Here is a 17,700-nt window from a genome sequence, read left to right on the forward strand (position 1 = left end):
TTGTCAGTAACCAAATAGTTAATGGTCCTCATTGACTTGTTCGGTTACTGACGTTATTCAAAATATCCTTCCTTTGTGTTCATGAACTGGACTTCTTTTGAGTCGATACTTGATTCGGTCAAAACCATTTTACATCACTCAATCTAAACGGACTACAACTATAATAATGCAAACGATATAGATATAATCATTCTTAATATAATATAATTAATATAATAGCAGAGAACACCGCACAGCCGCGGATGGAACGGCAACGGCGTTCTATTGCGCATGCGCGACTTTAACTGCCACTTCTTGACGTTGGGAGATCAGCTGATTTAGTCGTTAATATCATAATATGGCTAATACGTGACAGATTAGATACGTACATGGTATATTTTATGTGACATTTTAATTGTATCTGTATATTTTAATGCCAAATATCTATAATTTAATCTTCTTGTTTTTTTTTGTGCATTTTACATTTACATTACATTTTAAATTATCCATTATGCCGTTCGCTTTATTGTTGCTTAGTTATTTTTATGTTCTTTGGCAACGGCAGTTAAATCAGCACTAGGTAACTTTCTAATTGACTTATAAACTTTAGTTATATTTTCTACTAATAGACTTATAAATTGAGTTATATTTCCTACTAATAGACTTATAAATTGAGTTATATTTCCTACTAATAGACTTATAAATTGAGTTATATTTCCTACTAATAGACTTATAAATTGAGTTATATTTCCTACTAATAGACTTATAAACATTAGTTATATTATTTCCTACTAAAATTCATACTTATTGCGCAAGGGTTCTTGAGAACTCTTTAGCGCGAAAATGAATCAGTGAATCGGCTCTGTGAACAGAATCTTCAAATGAATCGGACTTCCATGTGCTACGTCACTATCATTCCGTGTGTGTGTGTGTGTAGTTTGTGGACAGCCGTTCATTTCCCAGCAGCGATGTGTGTGAGAAGCAGCTGTTTCCCTCGATAAGGGCTGAAGTTATGGAGTTTGAAAGTAAAATCTACCCTCAGATTGGTGGATACGGGCGCTACAACCGGATCATAACGCTTTTCAGCTGGTTTCCGAACTTTGCTGTGTCTTTGAATCTTTTCAGCGATGTTTTCTTCACGCTCGTGCCCGAGTCGTACCACTGCAAACCTGACCTGTCGTTGCTGCCACCGACCTCTGTTTTGGGGAACCTCTCGGGCCAGGAGTTCCTCAACCTCACCGTCCCGTGGCTGAAGGGCTCCGGGTTCAGTCACTGCGAACTCTACAAGTATCCGCGGAATTTCAGCAACTTCACGGAGCTCACGCCGCGGGACGCCGTGCCCTGCACCAGCGGATGGGAGTTCGCCAAGCCCGCGGGACTCCAGAACAATTTGGTGACCGAGGTTAGTACGCGGAGTGTGTGGGTCATCCTTGGAGTCGGTGGCTTTTGTGTCCCCAGTAAAGATCATGATCTTAATCCCTTAAAATGTTTAGCAATATCAATTTTAAACCTGGCTTTGTCATAAATAAAACAAAGCCAGGTTCACATCAACACACTGTAAAAAAAAAAAATGTTTGTTGGTTTAACTAAACCAACTTAACCTGGTAACCTGGTTGCCTTAAAATTTTGAGTTTATTGAAATTAAAAATTTGAGTTGATACAATGGAGAAAATTTGTTTAAAAAATAGAAACTCAAAATATTATTGTATCTGAACCACAAACAATGTGATAAATCATGAAAATAGCACGATTTGGCATGTTTCACTGCGTCATTACAAATAAAACACACACACTTACCCAATATGCTTACAAAATCTTTAAATAATATTTTAATAAAGGTTGTCGAATCTCAAAAAATGTTCATTGTATTAACTCATTTTTTTATTTCAATGAACTCAATTTTAAGGCAACCAGGTTACTTTTTTTCTAAATTATTTTTTACAGTGGCATGTTTCCTCTGTCCACAGATATCCCATTTTTAACATAAATACACACTTATACATGATCTTTGTTGGGTATATCCTTTTTTGTGATTATTATATTTGTTTTAACAATTATATTCAAGGTTTTTAGATTGCCCCTCAATGAGTTGTCCACCCTGTTGTTTTTGACTGTCCCTTTAAATGAGCGTTATATTGTGATGCGTTCATAGACACTCAGAGTGAAGACAGTGATTGTCAAAGTAATTTGTTTAAAATTGAGTAAGGTTCGGTGGCAACGCTTTAAATGTTGTTTCCCTAAATCACCCCCCCCCCCCCCCCCCCCCCCGGTTACTGTTTATGTCCTCCGTTATTATTTTTGTCCACCCAGTTATTATTTTTGAACCCCCGTTATGGTTTCGGTCCACCCCATTATTGTTTTTTGTCCCCCATTATGATTTTTGTCCCCCATTATTGTTTTTGTCCCCCCTTTATTATTTTGCCCCATACACAACAAGATGCTCTGTGTATTCTGACAGCTTTCTATCAGAACCAGCATTAACTTCTGGAGCAGTTTGAGCTCCAGTAGCTCGTCTGTTTGATCGGACCCCACGGGCCAGCCTTCGCTCCCCACGTGCATCAATGAGCCTTGGCCGCCCATGACCCTGTGGCCGGTTCTCCACTGGTCCTTCCTTGGAGCACTTTTGATAGATACTGACCACTGCAGACCGGGAACAGCCCACAAGAGCTGCAGTTTTGGAGATGCTCTGACCCAGTCGTCTAGCCGTCACAATCTGGCCAAACTCGCTCAAATCCTTACGCTTGCCCATTTCTCCTGCTTCACACACATCAACTCTGAGGACAAAATGTTCACTTGCTGCCTAATATATCCCACCCACTAACAGGAGCCGTGATCAAGAGATCATCAGTGTTATTCACTTCACCAGTAATGTTATGCCTGATCGGTGTGTGTATATATATTTACAGTATATGAGCCCCTGAGCTCATCGCTGGAAGCACAGGGAACAGTGGAGTTCCTGTTCCACAGGAAGTAAAAAGCTGCAAGCTTTTCATGTGGCCTTGACTCGCAAAATGTTTCCTTTTTCATGATGGAAAAAAAGCTTTTAGGTGCCATGAAATCTGTGGATTTGTTTGTAGGAAGATCCTGGAGGCTGAGAAAGTGTGTAAAACTGGAGTAGCGTGGCTTCACATTAGCTGTAATGTAATAATACACATCACCGCATCGCCAGCCTTCCTCAGACTAACTGGGTGTGTTTTGTATCAGCAAGAAAGTGTTTTAAATGTGTTTTAAAAAATCGTTTTTTTTTTTGTTTTTTTCTTTAATATTTGAATGTAATTGGCATCAGTGAGAGACTCTATATTTTTATATAATGTCTTTTTTGCATTACCCTACTGTAATCATCTTAAAGTGTGTTTTCTGGTGGTTTTTATTTTAGAAACTGGTGTATAGTCATTAGTTGGTCCAGTATTATGGTGTGTGTCTCGGTCAAGCTTGTTCGGGTTGGAAAACACAACCTTGAATGAGCGACAAACATCGTGACCACTGTAAGCCGTCATTACCTGATTTTTCCGACAGGATATTTTTCCCCCAGAAATTATTTTTAAAAGACCGTCTCTCTCTTTCCTCTGCGTTTGGACAGTGGAACCTGGTGTGTGCCGACCACTGGAAGATCCCGCTCCAGCACATCTGCTTCATGACCGGCTGGACCCTGGGCTACATCCTGCTCGGCACTCTGTGTGACTGGTCAGTCTTCATAATTATAATTATAATAATAATAATAGATTTGACTTATAACGCACTTTTTCATTCTGAAGAATCTCAAAAGTGCTACAATGGAAAAGGAAAAATAACAAAAATTAATAAAAAGTAAAAATATAGAATAAAAACAAAAACAATCAACACACAAAAAAAGTTGTGATGTCTTCCTAGAGTATTATTCGTCTTTTTAACTGGTTGATTTCTTAATGTGATCAAAGTATTTCTACTTAAAAGGTTTAAGCTTCATTGCAATAAAACATCGAACCAAGTGACGTGCAAATAAATGATACTTTTAGAAGGTTTTTGCTCTTACTTTTGTGAACTACTGTAATGATTGTGAAGTCAGTTCTCAAGCTGACTTAAGCCGGGTGCACACTGTGCGATTTTGCCCACGATTTGGCCGTCTGAGACAAATTTAGCAAATCCTAAAAGATTCCTCTGATCCGAGGCTAAAATCTGACGTCTTTGGTCGTTAGTTTGACATGTTTACCGGCAGCCGATTAATGAGCGCTGCGATCAAATTTTACATCAGACGAAATGGCAGAAGATTTGGCACAGAATCCTGCAGTGTGACTTCTCCTGCGACGACAGCCAAATATCTCAGTTTTTCGAGACAAACTATGACCAAAGCGAGAGCTAGAGATTTCTTTGTAGCCAGCATTTCAGTCCCGCGTGTAATGCAGCTCACTGTCACCGAACGCGTCATTCATCGATGATATAAAACTCCAGACGAGTTTTCTTGTGCGCGTCCATTTTTAGCTCCTTCACTATCGTACAGTCTGACATTAATGCCAACTGAGATCTTACAGTGTGACATGGCTTACAGCGGGGATCATGTTCGTACAGTCTGACAAGGGACATTCGCAAAGGATTTCGAAATATCACACAGTGTGCGGGACCCATAACATTTGACAGTGTCCATTTTTTCCCCCCGGAGTGAAATATGTTCTAGAGCTGCATGATTAATCATTATAAACTTAAAATAAAGTCAAAAAATGTCTTATGTCATTTTACTTATCTAGTAAATGCATCTTGATTTAAGAATATTTAGATATTTGGACTGGAAACAAGACAAAAATACTGAATAAGAAGAGCATTTCTGGCAGTGCATATGAATGGAGCGGTTTAAGCCAAGTCTTCTGAAGAGACACGACCGCTTTATGATGAATTCACATTTAAACATCGAGCTCTCTAAGGTTGACGAGGACGAGTTACCGATGACAAAAAATGTTTGGGGGAACTCTCTGTTTAAAGGGATAGTTCACTTTAAAATGAAAATCCTGTCATCCTTTACTCACCCTTATGAGTTTCTTTCTTCAGCTGAACACAAGGGAAGATATTTTGAAGAATGTCAGTAACCAAACAGTTAACTGGAGCCATTGACTTCCATAGTAGGAAAAAACAAAATAATACTTTGGAAGTCAATGGCTCCAGTTAAAGGTCCCATTCTTTGCGATTCCATCTTTCAAACTTTAGTTAGTGTGTAATGTTGCTGTTAGAGCATAAATAATACCTGTAAAATTATAAAGCTCAAAGTTCAATGCCAAGCGAGATATTTTATTTAACAGAAGTTCCCTTTCGAAGCCTACAGCGAGCGGCCGGTTTGGACTACACCGCTGCACTTCCTGCTGTGATGATGTCACTAGAACCGTTTGTTGACTAAAGCCCCGCCCACAAGAACACGCAGATTCGGGGGCGTGGTCCTTTTGCTCTCGCAGGTCGAGAATAGGAAGCGCTGTTTTTGTAGAGTGTGTTTGTCGTCATGCTATTGAAACGCTGTTATTTTCATCCCGGAGTCAAATCACCTTTGTCTGGCCTTCCCACGGACACTGCACGTAGAGATCAATGGCTACAGTTTATGGTTAACTCGGTTCTGGAAAATTATAATCACAATTTAAAACTATGTGCAGCACATTTTGCTGAGGACTGCTTCCTCAATCTCAATCAGTTTAATGCCGGATTCGCAGAAAGATTATTCTTAAAAGACGACGGAGTTCCCTCTTTGTCTGGAGAAGGCGTTGTTTATGAGCCACAACCGGTAAGTGTATTTTATTATTTAAGTCGGTCAGTTTAACAGTTTATGTAACTCATGACACAAAGTGCATCGCTGTTTAGCTTTGTTAACTAACGTTAGATGGTAATTGAAACTAATCCGAAAAACTTAGCATATAAAAGTGTAGTAATTCATTCAGACACATCGATTGTTGGTGTTTGTAATGATCAGTTTAAACTCCTGAATAGACAGCTGACCATTCTGAAACATCCAGCAAAAGTCTTTCCTGAGCAGGTTGTAATCGATCCTCTTCGATATTCTCCGGGTCTGATTCCGGCTCAAATTGATACGGCAATATAGACATTTTTGCAATAACATTGAGCGCACGTATCTCCCTGTTATGATAAGAGGCGGGACCTTTCCGGGCAACGTGCTAAGCTGCTGTCCAATCACAGCGTGGGAAGCGCTGGCCCAATCAGAACTCGTTACGTGTTTCTGAAGGAGGGACTTCATAGAACAAGGAAATCATCAGGCCGTTTTTAGGACAGAGGAAACAGCGCTGGACAGATAAGTCAATTGTGTGAAAAATACTGTTTTTTTACACGCAAAACATGAACTCATGTTATATTGCACACTGTAAACATAATCAAAGCTTCAACACGCGAAGAACGGGACCTTTAACTGTTTGGTTACTGACATTCTTCAAAATATCTTCCCTTGTGTTCAGCTGAAGAAAGAAACTCATACAGGTTTGAAACAACTTGAGGGTGAGTAAAGGATGACAATTTTCATTTTAAAGTGAACTATCCCTTTAAGCTCTTAGGTGTCTCAGTAGTTTCATGATTGTATGGTTGCTCAATATTTCAGAAGACCAAACGATTACTCGTGTCCATTGTGCTAATGGTGTGTGTGTGTGTGTGTGTGTGTGTGTGTGTGTGTGTGTGTGTGTCTCAGGTTGGGCCGTCGGTGTGCTCTGCTGCTCTCCGTGGTTCTCTCCGGTCTTCTGGGAGTCTTGTCTTGTCTCTCCAACAGTCCTTCTGTTTTCCCATTCCTCCGCCTCTGCCAAGGCTCAACATTAGCCGGAGTGTTTCTGTCATCTTACATTGCACGCAAGTACACTCCATCACATGACCTCTTTTCATATCTGCAGCTGATAAGTTTTGTAATACTCAAAAGGACTTAAACACTAAGGGCTGATTGCTGTTCACAATATTTGATAGATTTGCTAAAGTTAATTTTCACTTCCTAAAATCATCTACACAGTCAGAAGTCCCATTGTCTCCTCGTCCAATTATGGTTCCTGAAGTCTTGAAGCACAATAGATCCGTGAAGCTACTAAAACTGGCTTCAATTTCCATAAGATATAATGCAAAGATTTTAAGCAAGTGCTGTTACATTTTCTGGGCCCGTATTCGTAAAGCGTCTAAGAATCCTCTGAGAAAGCTCGTGATTTACCTTAAAATCTTCTGTGCAGGATCTGAGAGTATCTCTGAGCGGGGACAATGCAAACACTTTTATCTCAGTGAGGAGGCGGGGCTGACCCCGTTGCTGATTGGTTGGTTGTCTAAGAAGGGGGAAAAAAGCGTTTAAGTGTAGAGTCTGTATAAACCTTCACTTTGAAATTACAGGTTTAATTTTTCCTGTTTTATCACTCTCACTCTCACACACACACTCTTATATACTCATACACTCAGTAACTCACAAATTTACTCACACATTCTCACTCACACACATGCTCACAAACACTCTATACACTATATATATATATAATTAGTGATGCAACAATACAGTTAGTCCACGGTTCAACACCTACCTCGATTTTTAACCACATTTTTTCAGTTCGGTACGGTTTTTTTGTGCTATTCTATTCTTAGGCGTCAGGAACAGAAAAGGGTTAAGGAGCTCCACAACACTCGGTCCTGCTCTGCTTCACACTACAGTAACATTAATAACCGCATCCATCAACGTGATTCCTGCCCGAGTCCTATTTTCCACCGGCTGTGAGGTGAAGACCACATGTCCCAAGATCAGGGCCGGCGCTAGCTCAAATGCCGCTCTAGGCAGAGCACGATCGTGCCGCCCCCCACCTCACACTCACAATTAGGTATCCTTAAGATGCATGTACATACAAATTAATATGTTCTTTATCTATAAAATGACACTAAAATAAAAACATGCAGGCATGTTTTCAGATTTTATTTTTCATTCTGCAACGTGAAAAAAGTACACAGTGCTACAGCTGCATATCATTTCTGTTTTTTAATAACAGTGTACAGAATAAAACTAGAGCCCTGCAGGGGCCTCAAATCTAGGCTTATTAAAATTCTCGGCCCGAGTCCGACTGGAGGCCGGGTTTTTTTTTTTTTTTTTTTTTTACATTGTTGCAGCCATTAAAATAGTTCTGTTTTGTTTTTAATGTCAAAGTAGATATATTTCGTTTCGTTTCTTTATTAAGTTAATTTAGAAAAATGTTTAGAGCATTTTTTTGTTTGTTAAATTAAAGTTTTATTTTTTTTAAGTGACGACCAAGCGGCCAGCGGCCGACAGTGAGTTAACCGCATATTTAATCGATTTAGTCTCTCAAATCAACTCTTGGCTTGTCTTGCTTATAATAAAATCCATAGATATAAAACACTTCAAGCATCACAATGTTAGTTAATTTCGCCTACTATTACCACCACAATAAAAGGCATTTTTGACGAGCTGAGGCAGGCTGATTCTGTTCGCGGCTCTCCCAAACGGAGCTAAACAAATAAAAATAAAAAAAGAACATGCAGGTTGTCTTATAGCCTACCTTACACCTACGCAAAATGAATATAAATCCGATCTTCAATTCCCGTGGTATATGCTCATTCAACGGAGTTTACAGCAACGAAAGCATAAGATTAGATGCATTTTATTCAGCAGCTCATTTCAAATTCAAAGACCACATAAGAGAGAGCGCGACCTAAGCGCACGATAATTTAGTCATTTCGCAATCAGATAAATACCTGTTATAAATAACGAATGAAGGAACCAGTTGTGAAAAGGCCATAACGCCGGAGACGCACTGCAAGCGTGTCGTGAGCATCTCGGCTGCGTGGCGTGTCCGTTTTTATTTCGGCTCCCATGTTAACCGGTTAGAGCTTGCATACTGCCTACGTCGGTCCGAGCCGCGCGGAAAGCGTGCTTCAAATAGAAGATACGCCTATTTTCACGCGACACGCGAGCGTGTTGGAAGCGTTTCCAGGCGAAATATAATAGGAAAAGATGTGTATATGCCATTTTGACACGAATACATATCAATAAAAATGACATTTTCATGTTTGAAAGTCTGTACATAAATGCAGATATAGGCCGAATTGTAATAATAAAAAACAATATCGATTTTGAAATATTAAACCAGTCAATACAGAACGAAATATTCTGTAGCCTTTTGCCGTCAATACCATGGATATGGTATGGGCCGGCTACTGCCGGCGTTGTCTTTGCTGTATCAATAGGCAATATATTTATATTTAACATGAAGTATAGGGCTTCCCTGTACATTATTAGCAGCAGACGCCCCACGGATGACACGCATCATAAACGCCACGCTTACAAGAAACGCGCGCTGCTGCTGGCGCGGACTCTGAACTTATGCTCTGAACACTGTGCGAGCCATATCTTGACAGTCGCGTTAGCTATTATGGTCTCCTGTTGTTTCCACCAGCAGAACATCTCTAAACATATGCAATATGCAAACAAATATTTAGCTCATTGGAGGTTTCGATTTTTTTCTTGACTGATACACACAAACACACATTCACATAATAGCCTACATTTCAGAAGCGTGCTCGTCGGGCTTTCGCAGGGCAAAGGGCTTTGATTGCGTCCTCGAGTTTAACTTTTTCAGCCAGTTCGTGCTCAATTGCAATTGTTGCTAGTCCATTGAGTCTGTCTTGTGTCATTGTACGTCGGAGATAATTTTTAATCAGTTTAAGCTTTGAGAAACTGAGCTCACAGTGACGGGGAGAGTGAGAAGCACTCTCAATGCTATAAAAACATTGGGAAAAATCAACACAATCTCATGGTCATGCGTATAAATACTAAGAGTGTAAAATCTTTTTTGCGTGCATATGATACGCACTTTATGCGTATGTAGCCTATAATACGCCATAACCCTAATAATACGGTTCATATGTATAATACGCCATAAAGTGCGTATCATATGCACGCGAAAAACCACGTAGCCTACCATATGCATGCCAAAACTCATTTTGGCGTATACATTCCACGAGATTGCAAACTATTTATAGGCTATGCATTTTCGTGAGATCGGGCTCAGAAAAATGTATTCCATCCCTTTTTCATAGATGAATTTAAGCGCATCCAGTGGTTTAGATCCAGCAACCAGGCGTCTACCCAAAGCAGTCAGCTCTTCAAACTATTTATGCCTATCAACATCCCGTGAGTCTCCATGAGTCAGGGCCTTTTCCAGTCTTAAGCAATCCTGAAGAACTATTGTAGGCTATTCTCCTTTTCTTTGAGAGATGTGATGTCATATAAAAACCCAAATACGCGCCCATGGTCTCGAAGCAGCGAAAAGCGCTCTTCCACGGAACGGATGGCACAGTCGAGCGTATTTTGCACGCATATACTAATCGATGCCGCTCTAAGTGAGGTGGGGGCGCGGCCGGGCGGAAATTTTTATTTTTAAATTTATACTAATGGAGTGGGAAAAAATGTTGTTGATATAAGTGCCATAATTGTAACCTACCTAATGTAAAAATACATATTTTTTTTAATTCTCTCTCTCGCTTACACAGTTACACTCTCTCTCTCTCTTGCCGCCCTGGCTGAGCCGCCGCCCTAGGCGGCTGCCTAGTTCGCCTATAGGCACGCGCCGGCCCTGCCCAAGATGCTGCGCTCACACTTGGCGTCATCAAACTACGCATTTGTTTAGAACAGGCGCCCTCCAGTGGACGGAAAGCTGCACAGTGCACCTTTAATAATTGTCAGTAGGAGCTACTCCTAGCATTAAGATTTTTCATGAATACGGGCTCTGGTCTTTAGCAAAAAGCTTTAGCTTAAAGTTGCTCCTAACTTGCCAACTCAAGAGAAACTCTTAATAATAATGGGCGTGTCAGTCCTAATTTTGGGACTCCTAAATTTTTGCTCTTAGAGTATTTCACAAAGCATTTTAGCACTAAAACTAGCTCCTAAATGCAGGAAAGGCTAGTAGTCAAGAGGACTCGTAAGTCACTAAGACCAAATCACTAAACAATCCTAATGGCTGTTGCTGAAATCCAACTTGCAAGTATATAATCAAATACTTTATATAATGTAAATGAATGAGTTAAAAAAAATATATATTTTGAAGTGAACTAATCCTTTAATGATAATAATCCTGATACGCACATACTCGTTATCAAACTATAAGAAATTGAAAAGCAGCAAACTGTGTCCAGCATACATGGACAGGACACTCTTGCAACACTGTTATTCTCAGATAAGGCAATAATAATAATACAGAATGAGCGGGGGGGGGGGGGGGTGAAAATGATGAACATGAAATATGAGGACTCAAATGTGTATAATGCCATGGGTATGACACAGGTATTACAGGAGAGGGTGAAATATGAGGACATTACCCATGGCCCCACTTTACAAAAGGCTTATAAATCACACAGGAGGAGTTTTTATGAGAAAGTAAAAATGCAGAATGTTTCCCGTGATGGGTAGGTTTAGGGGCAGTGTGTGTGTGTGTGTGTGTGTGTGTGTGTGTGTGTGTGTGTGTGTGTGTGTGTGTGTGAGTGTGAGTGATGGGTAGATTTAGGGGCAGTGTGTGTGATGGGTAGGTTTAGGGGCAGTGTGTGTGTGTGTGTGTGTGTGTGTGTGTGTGTGTGTGTGTGTGTGTGTGTGTGTGTGTGTGTGATGGGTAGGTTTAGGGGTAGTGTGTGTGATGGGTAAGTTTAGGGGCAGTGTGTGTGTGTGATGGGTAGGTTTAGGGGCAGTGTGTGTGATGGTAGGTTTAGGGGCAGTGTGTGTGTGTGTGTGTGTGTGTGTGTGTGTGTGTGTGTGTGTGTGTTAGTGTGTGTGTGTGTGTGTGTGTGTGTGTGTGTGTGTGTGTGTGTGTGTGTGTGTGTGTGTGTGTGTGTGATGGGTAGATTTAGGGGCTGTGTGTGTGTGTGTGAGATGGGTAGATTTAGGGGCTCTGTGTGTGTGTGTGTGTGTGTGTGATGGGTAGATTTAGGGGCAGTGTGTGTAATGGGTAGGTTTAGGGGCTCTGTGTGTGTGTGTGTGTGTGTGTGTGTGTGTGTGTGATGGGTAGGTTTAGGGGCAGTGTGTGTGATTGGTAGGTTTAGGGGCTCTGTGTGTGTGTGTGTGTGTGTGATGGGTAGGTTTAGGGGCAGTGTGTGTGTGTGATGGGTAAGTTTAGGGGCAGTGTGTGTGTGTGATGGGTAAGTTTAGGGGCAGTGTGTGTGTGTGATGTGTAAGTTTAGGGGCAGTGTGTGTGTGTGATGGGTAAGTTTAGGGGCAGTGTGTGTGTGTGATGGGTAAGTTTAGGGGCAGTGTGTGTGTGTGATGTGTAAGTTTAGGGGCAGTGTGTGTGTGTGATGTGTAAGTTTAGGGGCAGTGTGTGTGTGTGATGGGTAAGTTTAGGGGCAGTGTGTGTGTGTGATGGGTAAGTTTAGGGGCAGTGTGTGTGTGTGATGGGTAAGTTTAGGGGCAGTGTGTGTGTGTGATGTGTAAGTTTAGGGGCAGTGTGTGTGTGTGTGATGTGTAAGTTTAGGGGCAGTGTGTGTGTGTGATGGGTAAGTTTAGGGGCAGTGTGTGTGTGTGATGGGTAAGTTTAGGGGCAGTGTGTGTGTGTGATGGGTAAGTTTAGGGGCAGTGTGTGTGTGTGATGTGTAAGTTTAGGGGCAGTGTGTGTGTGTGATGGGTAAGTTTAGGGGCAGTGTGTGTGTGTGATGTGTAAGTTTAGGGGCAGTGTGTGTGTGTGTGATGTGTAAGTTTAGGGGCAGTGTGTGTGTGTGTGATGTGTAAGTTTAGGGGCAGTGTGTGTGTGTGATGTGTAAGTTTAGGGGCAGTGTGTGTGTGTGATGGGTAAGTTTAGGCGCAGTGTGTGTGTGTGATGGGTAAGTTTAGGGGCAGTGTGTGTGTGTGTGATGGGTAAGTTTAGGGGCAGTGTGTGTGTGTGATGGGTAAGTTTAGGGGCAGTGTGTGTGTGTGTGATGGGTAAGTTTAGGGGCAGTGTGTGTGTGTGATGGGTAAGTTTAGGGGCAGTGTGTGTGTGTGATGGGTAAGTTTAGGGGCAGTGTAAGGAGATAGAAAATACAGTTTGTACAGTATAAAAACCATTACACCTATGGAATGTCCCCACATTTTACAAAAACAAACGTGCGCGTGTGTGTGTGCAGATGTTCTTGACACGTTTCAGCCTTCAGACGGGATCAATAGAAGGCTTTTGATAAGGAGGTTCAGACTTCTCTCTTCTGTTGTTTTGGAGGAGGGCGTCTGGAATGTTTCTCCGTTTGCAGAGGCGGGTCGAGGGATTGACAGGGAGCAGATGCACAGCTTGTATCTCACGAACACACTGTTCCTAACCTCAGAATGCTGTTACATCAGTGTGTGTGTGTGTGTGTAATCAGCTGAGGAAAGTTCACCGGGTTCTGTGTGCCGTCCCGTTTCTCTGTGTGAGAGCGTGAAGCGTTCTGAAGGTCTGGGGCTGAATTCACAAAACAACATAAGGTTAAAAGTAGCTCATAACTTGCCAATTTAGGAGAAACTCTTAAATAATGGGTGTCAATCCTAATTTTAGGACTCCTGATTTTTGCTCAGAATATTTTTACAACGCATTCTAGCACTAAAGCTAGCTTCTAAATCTGTGAAGCGTTATGCTGCGTTCACACCGAACGCGAATAGAGCGTCAAATTCGCGTTGATCATGTCTAGCTGGACGCTTGAACATTTTTAATCCATTTGTGCGAATAAATAAATAAAGTTTGAAGTGAAATAGACGCAAGTTTAAGGCGCCCCTGGAGCTCAGCTTGCTCTCTTTCCTGTATGTATATTTTAGGCTACAATAAAACTAAATATGTCATCAAACACCTCTCTACCTCTTTTTATTTACATTTAAAAAAAAAATGTAAACACATTAATATGTGGTTCAGACAATAAGTGTGCATATATATATATATGATTATCACTGTTGGCCTAATAAAATATGGCACAAAACACAACCCAGTCTCTTTTTGTTAAAAGTAGTTTATGTGCGATCAATAATAGCCATTATAGTATAAGGACAAGAAGCTGTATAAGAAATAAAGCAAACAATTAAGTCAAATGTAGGCTATAAAGTCAGCGCTCTAGGCTACAACGGTAAAGTTTATAGGCAAAAAAAAATAAAGTTAAGAACTCCACTTTGCTCTCAGTTAATGCGTTTTGGGAGGCAACAAATTATAGATTTATGAGACCAAAGGTCGGCCGTTATATCAACACAAGACGAGTTATATCTGATGTTTAACCACTACAGAGCCAGAAGGGCTAGCGGAGGACAGGCTGCTCTCGCCGGGGTTAATGAGCGCCCGCTGATCGACTGGATCTCACACTCCAACAATGCCAGCTCAAATGTTCAAATAGGTGCTCTCGTTATAAATAAACCACAGATTTGAGCTTTAAACTACTACATTCTCGCCTGAAAAGTCTTAAAACTACATTTTGTGACACTAACAGTAGTATTTTTAAATTACGCTGGATTTCTCATCCGTCACTTCACCACGTGACTGCAGCAAGCAGGCTCCTGATTGGTTAACGCGGCGTGAATTGACGGCAAAGTTCAGATTTTTCAACTCTGGCATCAGACTAGCCTGACAAGCCAGACCCACATCAAGATGTTTGGTCTGGAAACTCACCATTGACAGCTCAATCCGAGGGGCGGGATAAACGGTTGTCTTTTAAACTCCCTCTGCACGCGATAGGATAGCGCTACAACCAATCAGAGCAACGAAGGTGAAGCAGAGCTCGCTGACAGATTAAACATTCGCCGTATCCGGTCGGCTAAACTCCGAACACATCTTCCCTTCTTAAGAATGACTTCAGTGCCGTTCTTTTCTCAGAGAAAAGCTTAACTCCAAGTCTTCCAGAGTCGCGGTCAGAGCTGATTCGAAAGACCGCCGCTGTTCGCCAGTTTCTGTGTTTACTAGTAGCACGCAACTCTGCCGTCATTATGTTAAGCCCCGCCCACCGACTCTATACAAGATGTGATTGGCCGGACCAGAGTTTGGTTTTTACAGCTCACAATCATAGACTGTAAAAAAAAAAAATATGGACGTAGTGTCTGTGACGTCAGCCATAGGATTACGATAAGCCGTTCTGAAGCTTAAAGTAGAGACGAGGCGCCGCCATCTTGCGAGCGCGTCATCACATGTCACTCCCGGATAACTGAAAATGGGCAAAGAGGCGGGATGTGGGCGGAGCTTATGTGACTCAATGACTATAGATGGCGAATAAACGGCTATCCACCTGTCACTCAAAGTAACCACGCCCTTAATTATGCAGAACTTTAAGGCTTTATATAATGTAAACGAATGAGTTATAAAAAAAATCACCTCCTCACAGTCGTCATGGAGGTCCAAATTAGCCGTATAGGCCAAAACCACAATTTGTACCAGGCTGTAAACATGTTTTTTTCTGCTGTAAAGTTGGGCATTTTAACGTGGGGCTCGTTGAGATTCTGCTCCTTCTGGAGGCATTCGAGGAATTGCAGTTTACATAACTTCCGTATTGGCTTCAAGGTAATAAATCCCGCACAAAGACACTGAAGATCATTAAGCAATAGTTATAGAGCCTTGGGTGCTGAGCCGCAATACATATTCAAATTTTAATCTACGAATCTGTGTTATGATGACTGAAACATGAGGCGCTCTGTAGATCTGCCCTGTTCTTTCCATTGCAAAGAGTCTGTGTTATTGTCGACGCACTTCCTGTGATTGTTCTGTGTGTGTGGGGGGGGGGGGGGGGGGGGGGTATTTGTGTCCTCAAATTCAAATGTGTATATGAGGACACAAAAGTGTATAATGTCATGGGTATGACACAGGTATTACAGGAGAGGGTGAAATATGAGGACATTACCCATGTCCCCACTTTACAAAAGGCTTATAAATCACACAGGAGGAGTTTTTATGAGAAAGTAAAAATGCAGAATGATTCCTGTGATGGGTATGTTTAGGGGCTGCGTGTGTGTGTGTGTGTGTGTGTGTGTGTGTGTGTGTGTGTGTGTGTGTGTGTGTGTGTGTGTGTGTGTGTGTGTGTGTGTGTGTGTGTGTGTGTGTGTGTGTGTGTGTGTGTGTGTGTGTGTGTGTGTGTGTGTGTGTGTGTGTGTGTGTGTGTGTGTGTGTGTGTGTGTGTGTGTGTGTGTGTGTGATGGGTAGGTTTAGGGGCAGGGTCAGTGTAAGGGGATAGAAAATGCGGTTTGTCCAGTATAAAAACCATTACGCCTATGGAGAGTCCCCATATGTCACAAAAACAAACGTGTGTGTGTGTTAAAGGTGCACATGCAAACCCCCTCTAGTGAACTCTCATGGAAAAGTGTGTGTGGTGAGGAACTAGAGATAGCTGGACGTAAGCACAGGCACATACACACACACACACTCGATCGATCTACATAACATTTTCTGCTCATGTACAGTACCAGTTAAATGCCTAGACACACTTACACAATCTTTATTACAGCCGTCCACATTTACAATAGCAATGCGTTTACACACATGCTGGACACGTATTAACTGTTTATTTAGTTCAATAAAGAAATATGTTAGAAGTCTCTTGTGTCCACCAAGACTGTTCATTTGATCAAAAACACAGTCAAAAATTTTGAACACAAAAATACTGTAAAAATGAGTTTAAATTGTGAAAACATTTTACAATGTAAATCAGCTGTTATCCATTTCCATATTTTCCATTATTCCTGTGATCAAAGCTGAATTTATCATCATTACTCCAGTCTTCAGAGTCACATGACCCTTCACTAATCATTCTCAGATGAGGATCTGATAAATTCAGCTTTGATCACAGGAATCAATTATATTTTAAAATGTTTAAATAGAAAAGTTATTTTATATTGTAATAATATTTCACTTTTTTCTGTATTTTTGATCAAATAAATGCAGCCTTGCTGAGCAGAAGAGACTTCTTACAAAAACATTTAAATTAAAACAATCTTAGTTATTCCTTATACATTTGGATTGTGCACAGGCATAGTTAATATTCGTTTGCTGTTGTTTTAAAAAATGTTTCAGATCATAAGTCTAATATCCAGACTTCAGGTGGCAGTGTGTGTGAGCGCATGTAGTTCTATTCTGAAATATTTTGTGAAAATTAAAGCCAGATGGGAAAAGAATGAGAGTCGTTTCAGTGATTTATTGTGTGGCAAGACTTCAGGAACAATAATCGGATGGAGGACGAGAGCACTTCCTGTTGTGTTTTGACACACCTCTCAAAATAGAGTTCATTTTACAAGTTTGGGAGGAACATGTTCATTCAATCCAACCAATCAGCATCTGAGGACACACACACACACACATTTATATATAAGCCACAGTTTTCCAGCATCACTCCACCTTAGAGCTGTGCGATATTGAAGAAAAATCGATATGCAATACCTTGTTAAATAATGCGATATACGATATGCGATACGTGTGTAAAATCTATTTAAATTATATTTTAAAAACTGAGACTGATACCATTTGTGTTTCACATTCTTTCTGGAATAAGAAAGCGCCGCTACTCGCTACAACTTCTGAAAGCAGTGTTTTAGCAAACATTTATGTAAAAAAAATGAGTGTGTGTATTTGGTAGTTTAATTGTGTAACAACACGAAACAGACCTGAAGGGATCACGTGCTTTCAGAGTGTTGACTTGTGCGCACGTTTCGGTGTGTGTGTGTGTCAGACAGCGCGGGACTGCAAGGAGTTGTTTTTCGCTAGTTATTGCGTATAATAACTCTTTTTAACACCAAGCAAGTCCCATAAGTAACAGTAGTCGTGTGCCCAGTCCATTCTCTGCTAA

The 17,700-nt window shown here is 41.1% G+C and overlaps 1 protein-coding gene across 1 annotated transcript in view; it reads left to right on the top strand.

Moving 5' to 3' along the window:
- Positions 1-881: 881 nt before the first annotated feature.
- Positions 882-17,700, top strand: part of slc22a31 (solute carrier family 22 member 31) — a 29,404-nt gene continuing 12,585 nt past the window's right edge. Inside the window, exons 1-3 of the mRNA XM_067452124.1 lie at positions 882-1,381; positions 3,560-3,663; positions 6,626-6,780. Coding sequence (XP_067308225.1) covers positions 992-1,381; positions 3,560-3,663; positions 6,626-6,780 — 649 coding nt within the window. The 5' untranslated portion in view covers positions 882-991. The remainder of the gene's footprint in view (positions 1,382-3,559; positions 3,664-6,625; positions 6,781-17,700) is intronic.

This window comes from Pseudorasbora parva, chromosome 1 (genome assembly GCF_024679245.1).
Source record: "Pseudorasbora parva isolate DD20220531a chromosome 1, ASM2467924v1, whole genome shotgun sequence".
NCBI lineage: Eukaryota > Metazoa > Chordata > Actinopteri > Cypriniformes > Gobionidae > Pseudorasbora > Pseudorasbora parva.